Source organism: Pundamilia nyererei, unplaced genomic scaffold (assembly GCF_000239375.1).
Source record: "Pundamilia nyererei isolate P.nyererei 1_Seehausen unplaced genomic scaffold, PunNye1.0 scaffold00098, whole genome shotgun sequence".
NCBI lineage: Eukaryota > Metazoa > Chordata > Actinopteri > Cichliformes > Cichlidae > Pundamilia > Pundamilia nyererei.
The window spans coordinates 2,084,574-2,097,733 of NW_005187499.1; the positions used below are offsets into that span (position 1 = coordinate 2,084,574).

Consider the following 13,160-nt stretch of genomic DNA (forward strand, 5'->3'; position numbering starts at 1 on the left):
CTCATGTCCTTTTTAGAAAAAACAATAATTAAATAAGTCATTCTATACACATATATATATACATTAGTTGTTCACAGTTGAAGTCTAATGCACGTTTCATAAATTCTCCCACAGTGCTACCTGCTGGTCAAACCGCAGGCGTACAGCAGCACAGAAGACTTGCATTTTCCCTCTTGTCCAGTTTATTTCACTTTGTTTGACACGGAGAGTAGAAAATACGGTTATGCACATTCAGACAAACAGCTACAAATTTCACAGAATCATGCACCTGCCAAAATCCAACATGCTGAACAGCTGCATTTACACAGTCTACTTTGAAACCAGAGTGAGCCCCGAAACAGTTACATGGCAGTTTACAATCTAAACACCTGATTGAGTGAGGATTACAAAATAAACATTTATAGCTACATTATCTTCAGTATGATTGACTTACTGTCAAGCTGGAGGATTACAGGAAGGTTATAGTTCGCAAAAATGGTGAAGAAAATGACAACACAGAGTTTTGTGCATGCGTGGTGGTCTGTACAGATGATAACATCAGCTAGCTATTACACACAGTAGCAGGAACATAGCTCAGGCTCAGTGTCAGAAAACAAACAAACAAACAATGTTATAAATCCTGGAAGCTCCACGGTGTATTGCATATCTACATTTAAGGAACAGTTTGACATTTTGGGCAATGCACTTTCTTAGTGAACTGATGACAGATGACAAGATCAATCTCTTAACAATGTAGCTGGAGCCTGCAGATAATTAGCTTAGCTGTCAAGTATAAAGAGTGCTTATTATGCTAATTTGCAGCTCACTGGTACACTAGAGTAGTGTTGCAAGATTTATGATTTTTAGAATCCTTAATTATCTCATAGAGTTGGTTACGCACTCCCTGGAGGTCACGTCACCTCTCATCCCCCTGCACGCTAAAAAGTGAAGGTAATGTGGGGCCAGTGTATTATAATGTGAAGCCAACAGCTCTGATCCAAGCAACATTATGTGACAAAACAGCTCATCAATGCCATATATGATATTACATTATACTATTTTAACATGATTCAAATGCAACAGGTTTTATCAGTGACCTGTGTGCATATCTGACAATTAGCAAAATGTAAGATTTGGGTGAATTTTTTTTATGCTAATCTTTTAATTGTAACCTGTAAGGACGTTTCTGTTATCTAATTCATTTGTTTACTTCATATTAGCCAATATGTCCATCTGCAGGCCACCTCAGCGCTAACCATAGACCAGACAACATCACCCATATGTGTCTGAATTCCTACTTTAAGCATTTCTGTCATCATTGTCTTGGTCTTTTGAAACTGGAGGTTAAGAGAGAGGATTGGATGTCAGTGTGAAAGCAAACACTCAGTGGTTAACGAGTTATTAGTCAATGAGTAGATCCTAATAATCCTTCCGAGACTTAAAATGACCATAATTTACAAAACTGACTCAGTGTTTTATCTGGTATGACCTGATATGAGGGGCTGAGCCCATAAACACAGCAGGAAAGTTTTTAGAGGCCATGTCTGGGGGTCATTTTCCACTAAAGACCTCAATAGGACTAGAAATCGTCTTGGAACAGGGGTATGTCATAACTTCGTGTCGGTGTTGTTCCTGCATCATCTGGGATCAACATTGCAACTGACCAGTCATGTTCTTGTGATGTCATAGCTTTACAATGTCAAGAAAAAAACAACTTTTGGATCAAATGGTAAAAATTTCAAGTGCTTTACTTATTATTTAATACCATATATTAAATAATAATAATAATAACTGTATTATCAAGTTAGGTTTGCTGTTAGCCAAATGACTCGTGGTTTACTAGTGACAGTTTTTAACAGCATTCACTAGCTTCTTAGCAAGTGCTAACTGAATGCTCAGTTCCTATGTTAATCCTGGACCAACAATATTATTATGATGTACATAAAACACAGCACAGAGACATCAGATTGAGATCTTGCAACCACATCTATTGCCCCCTGGTGGCTATTAAGACAAACTCTAGCTACATGCATTATATATAGCACATAGACATTTTATCATTTCATTAAGTGAAGAAATGCATTTACAAAAATGTCAAACCATTCCTCACAGGTCGTGATAATGAAATTGTTAAAAAAAACAAAAAAAAACCCCTTTAAGTATAAACATTTTTTTTAAACATGTATATCATCAATCTTTAATCACTGAGCGACTGACATTTAAACTGAGTGAAAGTGCAATATTAAGTAATATTGGTGTCAACAGACCACAAGGCTACTGCTCTGTTGCATCCTGCTGCTTTCTACAGTACAGAACAGTGAACACACCCTTCAGCATATAAACAAGAAGTCAAACCGCAGCATTGTCCTCTCAGGTTTACTTCAGCCCAATCCATTTTCCTCTGCAATATTATCAACTTAGCGTTAGCATAAAGCCATTAACTGGCAGTACAATCTATCAGCACCACTACTTCTACAGACATGCTACTCCCACTGTGAGCCATTACTTCAGCACATGTCAGTGGTCTTACAAATTGCTTCAACTACTATAAAACTCACAAAGGAGCCACGTCTATTTTCTTCCTGTATTTCAGTCCCCCAACCTATATTGTTTAGTAACTAAGACTGAAAATAAAATTAGCTTTACAAGAGCTACAAATTGGCCTCTCTGCTTACCCCCGATTCTGAAAAGCACCCTGCAATCAATCTGTTATTCTAGTGCACAGCAGAGCCACACTGGGTGTTCACATTACAGCACTTCTCGAGTTGAATTTGGAAGACTGTGCCCTGCTTGAAGGCATATCAGCAGTGACGGTACTACCCTCCAGCCACCAGCCCACTTTGGACAAACAGGTTCATCATGGTGGGAGCCTCACTCCATCCTGCAAATCTCTGTCTGCGGGCTGGAGTGTGCTGCAGGTTAGCTGTTCCTCTGCTCCGCCTCCCTCTGAGCCGAAGAGGAGGAGCTCTGGCTGTCCTCAATGTCGTCTCCATCTACAAAAAAAAGAAAGAAAAAAAAAGAAAGCAGGTTAGAACACCACATTAAAAACTTTCTGGATGCTATCAGCTGTGTAATTATTGCTTTTAAAAAAAAAAGAAAAAAAAAAGAGTAAAATACACCATAACATCCACTGTTTGCACTAACTTATCTCTTCTGCTAGATGTGTTCTTCAACTGGAACAACCACTTCATTTGTCCTCGCCCTCTTTATATAACCAAAAGATAATTACTTCTCCTGGTGGTAGGAAGTATAGCAGGGCTCATTTCTACCTTTGTTTGGGTTAGTTAAAGTACAAAAATAATGATTTTAAAGTTTTTAGTGTAGGTCGGTGCAAGGAGCACCCTCCAGAGCTGAAAAATGAAGCCAACAAGGGAGTGGCAAAAACTGCAGTTCCTCCAGGTGGCACTAGATGAGGTTGACTCTAAAAGTGAGTACACTCAAAGATGGCTTTGATCTCCATGTGTAGTTTTCCCATATTTTATAACTCATCCACCTGCATAACTGAGTTAGGGGCATTGTGCCCCAACACAGGCAGCTGCAGCTGATCGCTGCCTGCTAGGACACGTCCACTGCTCTGAGTCCTTAGACTGGACCTCCTCACTGTGTGTGTTGTTGTATCCTTTTGAAGCATTTATCTGATCACTATTATGGTTTGCTATTTGGTACAGACCACCTCAGAAGTTTGGCTCTCATTTTCACAGTGAAGACTAAGCATTACCTTTTCAGATCCTCTGGACTTCCTCGGGATGGTGCATGGCTTTAGATGTGTTAAGGCAGCATTACTTTTCAGCTTTCCGTTGAAATTGAAAGGTGTTAAATTTGTTATAGTTTGTATAAGTTCTTAAGATGTTCTGTAACTTCTATTTTCCTTACTTTTTTTAATCATGTCCTCATATGTATGTTGTCCTTGTATATATAGATATATGCCTATTTATCTATTGCCTATTTAAAAACTTTTTTGGATACAGAGACTAAAGTGAACCAGAGTCAAATTCCTTGTTTATGTGCACAAACTAGGCCAAATAAAAATCATTCTGATAACCATCTCAAACTCCTGCGTAGATGGTAGATGGCTTCTCCTCCCTGAACCTGATTCTGCCAGGTCTCTTCCTGTTTAAAAGAACTTCTTTCTTCTCACTGTCGCCAAGTGTTTGCTCACAGAGGATTGTTTGATTACAGTAGTAGTACAGTAGCATCTTTACCTTGTTGTAATTTGGCCCTATATAAATAAAACAGAGTGGAATTTATGTACAGGATTTTGTGCGACCAGACAGTTAAATTCTGATTCCGATCCCAGGGGTGGTACACCCCAAAACAAATCAGTGTAGCGTATTACCTCCTCCTCCTGCGTTGATGTGCAGCTGGGACAGAGACAGGGTGAGGGGCATCTCTCTTCCCTCAGGGTCGGTGGGACTCTGCAGGATGTCATGCAGGGCGTTCCTCCGGCCCGTCCTGCCAGAAGCGATGAAGTCTGCGTATGTGGCCTCAACATCAGACATCGCTCACGCATTGTTCACACAGCAACACCTACAAGAAGAGCAGCTGTACATTTACTCTCAGTGGTTCACCCACACACACCACAGTGTGTACTTTTGCAACTCATTGTGTAATGCAGGGTTGCTTGAAAGGTCTTGTGATATTATGATAGTGCTACTTTACAAACGACACGAAAAGAGGCAATAAGGATACCATGTGTTGTTTTAATAAGTCAATTCAACCATTAAATATCTGTACCTGCGCAGGGAGGCACGTGTGTCAGTGTTCTCTGTCTTAAGCCTGAACAATCCTGCGTGTCATTCATTTGCACAGCTATTCGGTCCTTTGGTAATCCGGCCATAAAGCAGGCCTTCAAGTCCTCAAGTCAAGAACCAGGTGAAGTCCGTCTACCACAAAAACACGTGACAGGATTTCGTTCCGTTTAAGTCCGGTTCTCAGTATTTCCTTACCTTCAGTGATGACGTATCTGTTGGAAGAACTCGGCGCTACATTGTGTAGGGAGGGAGGGACTTCACTCAAAGCAGCACAACGGGCCCGACATCATATCAAACGACCAAACAGAACAAACAACACAAAACCAAAGGAATAAACTACAAGTATATGTGGCCAAAAAACCACCGAAGCCAAGCAACGAGACTTCGGTACCAACACAGTGAGATTACGCTACATAGCGCGATGTGCCCGGGCTTGAAATCACCGAATATCAATCACACCAGCAGGACGGTTTGAAAAGTCCTTAATCTATTCTCCATGGCCGCCGCATCTTCCTCCTTCGCGACCAATGAGCAGACGGCAATCCGTATCTGATCGCTCATTGGACAGCGGGCACAAAAGGATGAGAGGAGAGAGCTCTGAGCAGCACCGATGCTTATGATGTGTTTCACGTCACCTCGTAAAAATGACAACCAAAACACTAAACTCAAATATATCCATTATTTAACATAGAAAATAAACACACTATAATGTAGGTTCATTCGAAATTTATTCAGTGTTAGTTCTTTATAATTTTTTTATTGTTATTTAAATTATTATTTTATTTTTTATTCTTAATAAAAAAAAAGAAGAATAACATTTATGAAATGACTTTCGTTTATCATGCAACATTGAATGCCTCAAGCTTTTTGTTGTGAAAGGCTTTTACATATCCGAGATAAAAATGACAATATTTTCTGAGACTTTATGGACAAAAAAAAAAGAAGATTAATTGATTCATGGAAATAATTAATTATTTATTGAAAAAAAAAGTTAGCTGCAGTCCAATTTTTTGTTTTTTATTAAGGTAAATGGCCTATATTATTTATCAAATATTTCCAGACATAAAGCACTCTTTTTTTTCCATTTTAAACAGTGAAGACTAGAAAGAAAATATACTGAAAATATACACTCACTTGCCACTTTATTAGTTACACCTGTCCAACTTCTTGTTAATGTAAATATCTATCGCATGTAGACATGTGAACGTGGACAAGAAAACCTGCTGAATTTCAATCTGAGCATCAAAATGGGGAAGAAAGCTGATTTAAATGACACATGTTGTGGGTTTAATCTAGTTTGTAATCCCTGTCCTCAAAACACATACAGACAAAACTAAATAAGATCTACAATCTGCAAAATAAATACTGCATAGGGCAGCACAGGGGACAAACAGTATAGTGAAGTAGCATAAAACAAGATACAGGAGATTATTCATGACTGCATGACAGATTCCTCTTTCAAGAAGTTTAATTTTAAAAAAGGATCCCAGTCAGGGTCCTGTATCAAGCCAATTCCCTAAATAGAAAATGCTATCTGTCCAAATGAGGATTTGTATAATGCAATCTTGCAGTTTCCATTAGGTGCTCCATTCGTTACTGAATCCAAAGCTTTTAAGAGGAACCACAAGATCACTGAGCGCCTTAGGGGCCAGATTATGTAAGACTTTAGAAATTAGTTTAAGATTTTAGGATCGTGTAGTGTAATAAAATGATCAAAACTGATGGGGTTTTTTTTTTTTTAACATTTTTTAAAATGATAGATACATATTTTACCTGTGAAACATGTACCCTGGATTTCTTGTCACCGACTCATTAGTTAGTCTTAATGCCGTGTGAGTCATAGAACTTTAGGAAAACACATTTAGAGAAATAAGATGCTTCAGTGCAGGCTATATTTCTCCATTTTTAAATGAATCATTTCAAAAGGAGGTTTGCTAGTGTGCGACTACTGATGCATGTGCACTGGGCAGGTGCTGCCACACTAAGATGAAAAACAAGTCCATATGAAATCCAAACAATGGAGTTTGGATTCAGTAGATCTCAGTGCAGAGAACATGATGGGAAGCAAGCTTAATGTCATTAGATGTAACTTTACTTTTGTAATTCCTGTTGAAAGGTGCTCTTTAAACATGACAAGGCCAGGAGATAATCGTTGGAAATTCTTGGTTCAAACCACAGGATGGCGCTGTTGTCAGAGAGAATAAGAAGCGATGCCTTACAATCAGCCAAATGTGCATCAGGTATTCCTTTGATACTGTGTCAGTGGGGAGTAAAGAGTCCTTCATTATGAAACAGATAAAGAATTCTTAAAATTCTATAGTAATTTCAGCAGTGAGTAACAGGCTGTGTGGAAATACAGACCATATAGCATACAACATGTAACCAGTGACGTGGAGCATTCATTGCCTTTGGGGGAGCAAATACATTTAATGCCACATCAGCTTTTATCTATAATTTGGCAATAAATAAATACAAATTAAAAATCATACAAATGCATCAGGTGCGATGTTTGTTCTGGCACTCAGACACCAATGTCAGTAGCTTAGACTTTGTTGCCGTAGAAACGCCCTCTGCTCTTTGTATATGTGGCTGAGGGTTTCAGCGGGGCGCATTTGGAAAGTTTTGAAAAAGAATCTGATTACTGGCAAAGAGATGACATCAAATCACTCCCACCAGTTTCACAGGCTGTGCGGGTCCCTCTTTTTCTTCTGTGTGATGGCAAAGAGAGGCTCAGCTCACTTATTCACTGACAGTCTGCACTGCTGCGCTTTACCTTTCTTCAGGGGCTTCCAGTTCAAGGAACAATTCTCAGAGGAGCATGTTAAAAATTCTCTCTGTTAATGTGTAGTGCCAAGCTGAACTCATACCACATCAACTACAAGGGTTTTCATGTGGACTCTTAATGTTGGACCTACAGGGAATTTCACAAATAGACACGGCAAATGCACATTTTGTATATACAGTGAAAAGCGACTGCACGTAATAAAAAACAATTACAAGTTACATTCCTGAGTATGTTTACAAATTCTCAAAAGAAAGGGGAGGTTTAAAAATCTCAAGCATTATGTGACTTTATTTGAAAGAATGGTACAGCTGTTTGCCTAGCAAAGGTTTTACTGAAGGGTGTGAACATAAGCACCATGTAAGAATGTAGGGCTCTCTTCTCTGGTCTAGCACCTTTAACAATCCCTCATCTGAACTAAGCAACTGTATTGTATGTTTGACTAGATTTGGATGAGATGTGACAGTGTCCTCCTCCTAAAAGAGTCTTGTGGCACGGCTTTAATAATCTTAAGAATACTTAAAGTACATCGCTACATATCTGTGGGAAAGTATTTGTCACCTTCTTGATTTCTTAGCTTTTTGCATATTTTTCACACATGTATGTTTCAGATCATCAAACAAAGTTTAATATTAGACCAATATAAACTGAGTAAATACAAAAGTTTTTAAATTAATATTTCAATTACTACAGGGAAGAAAGCCAAACCTACCTTAGCCTATGTGAAAAAGTATCACTAAACCCACCCTCAGTCTTTCATGTCACTGTGGAGGAATTTTGGCCCACCACACTGGAGTGTTTTCAAGAATGAACGACCTGTCCTCCTAAGACCCGAACACTTCCATGGCATGCATTTTTAATTTCCCTTTGATATTTGGGCATATTGGGACCCGATGAATGTAAAAACAAAGAATTTCCAGATTTTTTACCTGATTTTTTTTTCTGACAAAAATTAGATCCACATATGAGGATATTTATTTAAAAATTCGATAGAAAAGTGGCAGTATAATGTCCTCGTAAGTGGATATCAGGCCCTTGTAGAGCAAAATTGAGTATTTTGGTCTAGACATCCGAAAATGTGATGTCCACATATGTGGACACCAGGTCCTAGGAGGTTAAAGTCATGTCAAAGCATCTCAACTGGACTTAAGTCTGGACTTTGACTAGGCCGTTCCAAAACCTTTTTGTTTTTTCAAGCCATTCCATGGACTTTTGGGTGTGTTTCAGATCATTGTCCTGCTACATAATCCATGTGTGCTTGAGCTTCAGGGCATGAACTGATGAGCAGACATTCTCCTTCAGAGTTTTCTGGTAGACAGCAAAATTCATGTTTCCATCAGTTACAGAGAGTCGCCCAGGCCCTGAAACAACAAAGCAGCCCCAGACCGTCACACGGCCACCACTGTGTTTTACTGCTGGTATGATGTTCTTTTTATGGAATTCTGTGTTAGTTTTATACCACATGTAACAAAACCCATCTAAAGGTTCATTACATCTCTGTGGTAGTTGATTTTTGTTGTAAGTAATCTGCATGGATACTGCTCTACTACTACTAGAGTCAAAACCTTGCAAAAACAAGCATACCCGACAACTGCAATGCCAAATCTGTACGGGTTACCTGAAACAAAGAGTGACGTCTGGTCCCTGTGCTTGCTGTCTTGCACATCTCAACAACTGTGTATGATTTGTGTTAGTTTGGAGTGGATCAATAAAACCTGCATTATCTTCTTGCTGTATCTTTAATAAGATAGCAGTTCAGCCTCTCCTGATGCGACCTTCTTCCACAAGCTTCTTTCTTTTCTTTTCTTTTTACATTGAGGTTAACCTTCCTTACAAGCTGCTTCCGCAGAAAAGGACACAATTCAGACCTCAGTGAAAGCAGTGGCATGTTTTATTCACTACAGAAGACGAGGTTGGCGATGATCTGAGTAGACCTGCGAACCTGCACAGGAATTTATCAGAGGAGGAGCAGCTCTGCTGATAAAAAATAATCTAAACATTCATCTCTCCAGTTTTGTCTATTACATTTTAATTGCAACCAGGAGCTCTACTGTTTTATGGTATCTCGGTTTTCTGTGAATTTTTAATGACACAGATGGAACAGGTTAAAAAAGATAATAGATCCAAGTAAAAGACATTATTTTTGCAGATGAATATTGTATTTATATGTTTGTTTGGGTTTTTTAAAAATATTTCTTCACACTACAATGAATTGGAAGAATACATATTTATATATGGAAAGATGTAGTGCAGTTATAAGTGTGCTGCTGTTTGGTGTTGCTGCAAGGGAGGAGATTAAAGGTGTCTGATATAAGTGTTTATTTAAAATCAGATATTTTGATAAAGGCATTAAGTTACTCTCCTTTTATCTTTGTGACAGATGGCTGAATCTCCCTGAGCCTGGCTCTGACAGTGGGTTCTTCCTTTTAAAAGGGATTTTTTTCCTTCCCGCTTTCGCCAAATCCTGCTCATAAGGGATCGTCTGATTGGGTTTTCAGGCACTAGGCTATATAAATAAAACTGAATTAAATTAAAACCTGTTTGAAAAATAACATCATCAAATTGTATTAGAATCAAATACAGTGCACTAGTTGGCTTAGAAATTAAAGGTGCATTCTGTAATTCAATCCAAGACACGTTATCTAACCGAAAACTGTCAAATGGACTGACAGGCTAATAAATCATCATTTATTATTATCATTAATATAATATAATCAAAAATTTAGGTCAAAAATCTCAGTGCTAACAAGCTAATGTTAAGAATGTGTAATAGTTTTGGAAATGTGCATTACTGGCTGAACTCATGACACCTTGACACTGCCCATGCAGTGTTTCAACTGCACTATAGTCCACAGCCAGTCTAAATAAAGTGTTTTTTGCTCCCTGTTCCCAGAAGGTACCATCCAGCAGCCATGGCAGAGATTTTGAGTTAGGCTAAAAGCTGTCATCATTTTCCTAACTAGATGTGAAGAGGCTGGCTGGGTAACACCAGCTGGCCACCTTGGCAGCTAGAGGACAGTCTCATCTTGGCAAGCCCTTTGGGAATGGTTGTGAGTTCTCCATACCCTTTTGACATGTGATGTAATTCCTTTCGAAAGGCACATTTTGCTTCATAGCACTTTTTAAAAAAATTTGTTGTAGCTTTCATTCCAAAATAAATTGCAAATATGTCTATTGGACTGTGCAGTACAAAAGATATATGTGCTTTTTGTAAAGTTCAAACCTATAATTTTGGCATAGTCATGAAATAATGATCATGGTTATCTTAGACATGTGTTACTATGGCAGTAACACAAAAATACAATTGAGGCTGATGAGAATGACATTAGCTTTGCAGGGATTTGGACTTAAACCAGCTATTGGACAAGTGCTAGCTGAAATGTTACCCTGTGGTAGTGGGGGGTGGGGTTGCTTGGTTCATGGCAATCCATCCAACAGCTGCTGAGACATTTTATTCAAAATGTTAAAAAAAAGGACTCAAGGTGGCGCTAGAGGAAAAGTAGTTGTCAAAGTCAAAAGATTGAGCTAGTTGTTGTTGAGAGATTTGAGTTTGGATCAAAGAGGCGTACAGCCACGTTTGTAACATGGCTTCAAACAGGGACAAAAAGTAAAGCCCACACAGCTACACCAGCACCAGCTCTGCTTACCTGCTCTGCATACTGATAGCACAATTTGGCTAAGATGCATCACGTGTCTTCCACTATGTAACAGAGAACCCACTATGTGTTATTCCTACTTGGCAAAGAAAAAGTGTGAGGTCAAAATGCACGTATAAGAAGTATCTAAAAATGTGCTTGTTTAGTTTTCAACAAACCTAAAATGGATAACTGGAGAGTTTGTGGGTCTTATGAGGATGATGATGCACATGCTCATCACTACCACATAAATGCAAAAGCCTGTGATCAAATGTGGTCAGTCTGTATCACAGCCATGCAAATGGGGTCTGTAGATCAAATCTTCAAAACACATATACGTGTGCATCTGTAAGTTCCTGAATGGGCCTTTATGGCGACGAATGTTTAGCTACAATAAATCTTTTTGTCATTGTTGTGTTTGTATCTGTATCTTTGTATCAGTTTCTGTCTCCCTGTCATGTGACTGTGTGTCAGTGTGTTGGACACACTCTGTGTTCACTTTGGATGCCATTTTCAAAAGCCTCTCAGAAAACCGCACGGCTACATAATCACAAGTCTTACCACCATCCTGTGCTTTCAGTCCAAGTCACATGGGTTCATATATTTAGTCTGTGTGTGTGTGTGTGTGTGTGTCTGTATGCTCCCTCCTTCAGCATCATGCTTTACACGCGCATACATGCTTATCCTGACACCTGCGAGAGGCTTCTCAGTACCAGCACATTCTCCCGCTGATGGACACCGAGCAGCTCCACTGGAGCAGACAAGTGCCTTGCTTAAGGGGACTTCAATTTTTAGATTAGGTCAGATGAAACTTTAATGATCCCTGTGGAGATGTCAGTTCATTAGAGCAGCAGAGGCTGGGCTACAGATAAGAATAGCTCAGATGGAGTGTAGTGCAGAAATAGATTGCATACTTGCGGTGATACAGCAAACACATGAATAAATACATACTTACAAGGGAAACGTGCATTGCAGGAAAAGTAACATCGTGGCAACATAAATGCATTATTAAATTGATTCTATTTAGTGATATTTTGTGCTTCTGCTTCTTCAAGCGTCGTGGTCTGACATTTTGGTTGTGACGTGTAGATAATCTGAACATCCAAAGTAATTTCTTGTTCAATGAAGCAAACGATGCATATGAGAACAATGTGTGCGAGATTTAGTTTGCTGCTGATGCCGCTGACTGTGGCATTTAGAAATGGCTTACAGTTGACTGAACAAAGAAATGCTAGACAAAGAGGAACAGAGGCAAAAAATAAAGAGACAAACTGAATGAAAGGCAGATGAATATAGACAGACCCAGAGATGGAAGGGATATACAGCACTCAATTCAACTGGGTTACAAACTTTTTCCAGTCTCCTTTTGTGTTCAAACTCCCTCTAGGAAAGGCTTTGTCCTGATTTGGCATGTGTCTCTGTGCATGTATTATAGTCTTTACAGATAATTTAACAAAGCGGCTGGGGTTGGTCTCTGCTGGCTGGGATGCAGAGTGGGGTGAAATATGTTAAGGAGGCATCAGTGAGGCCTTTTATGATGTGAGTTTTTGCTTCATGGTGAGCGAAACCGAGCGGGATGTAGTGCCATCGCTGCCTGGGCTGTTGATTGATTTCTGAGTTGAAGGTGAAACCTCTCTGCTCCAGCAAGAATTTGAACCCTGGTCTGTCAGTGTTTGCACAGAGTTTTTACCATTCTGCTTTCCACCCTTATCTGACCAGTAGCTTACAGGCTGAGGAAGGCACCTGCTACGTTTCGTTGTCTCACTGAACAGGTCACTGGTGACATGCAAGGCTCTTCAGTTGGGATGCTCACCTTAAACCTGTAGCTGTTCACTGATTTGGTGGTTCAAGCTTGAAAACTATGAGTGTGTGAGCGAACAAGACGGACGGGCCAAGCATGTCCTGTCAAGGCCAAAGTTCAGGCTGTAGAGCAGTGCCTTGTATGAACCACTAAAAGAAACAGTTTCCTCTGCCTCTTTGGTTGCTTCAGTCCAAGCTACAACCTCTGAAACT

General features: G+C 39.4%; 1 protein-coding gene across 2 annotated transcripts; it reads right to left on the bottom strand.

The window, feature by feature from the left end:
* Positions 1-1,121: 1,121 nt before the first annotated feature.
* On the bottom strand, positions 1,122-5,268 carry LOC102205080 (cAMP-dependent protein kinase inhibitor alpha-like). Of its 2 annotated transcripts, none has more exons than XM_005740263.1 (3): positions 4,926-5,268; positions 4,316-4,506; positions 1,122-2,972 (listed from the first exon to the last, which is right to left on the bottom strand). In XM_005740263.1, the coding sequence occupies exons 2-3, from the start codon at positions 4,476-4,478 to the stop codon at positions 2,899-2,901; spliced, it is 237 nt and encodes a 78-aa protein (XP_005740320.1). In that variant the 5' UTR covers positions 4,479-4,506; positions 4,926-5,268; the 3' UTR covers positions 1,122-2,898. The 2 variants fall into 2 exon arrangements, with proteins under 2 accessions (XP_005740320.1, XP_005740321.1); XM_005740264.1 differs by lacking the exon at positions 4,926-5,268 and adding an exon at positions 4,714-4,915.
* Between the last annotated feature and the right edge of the window lie 7,892 nt (positions 5,269-13,160).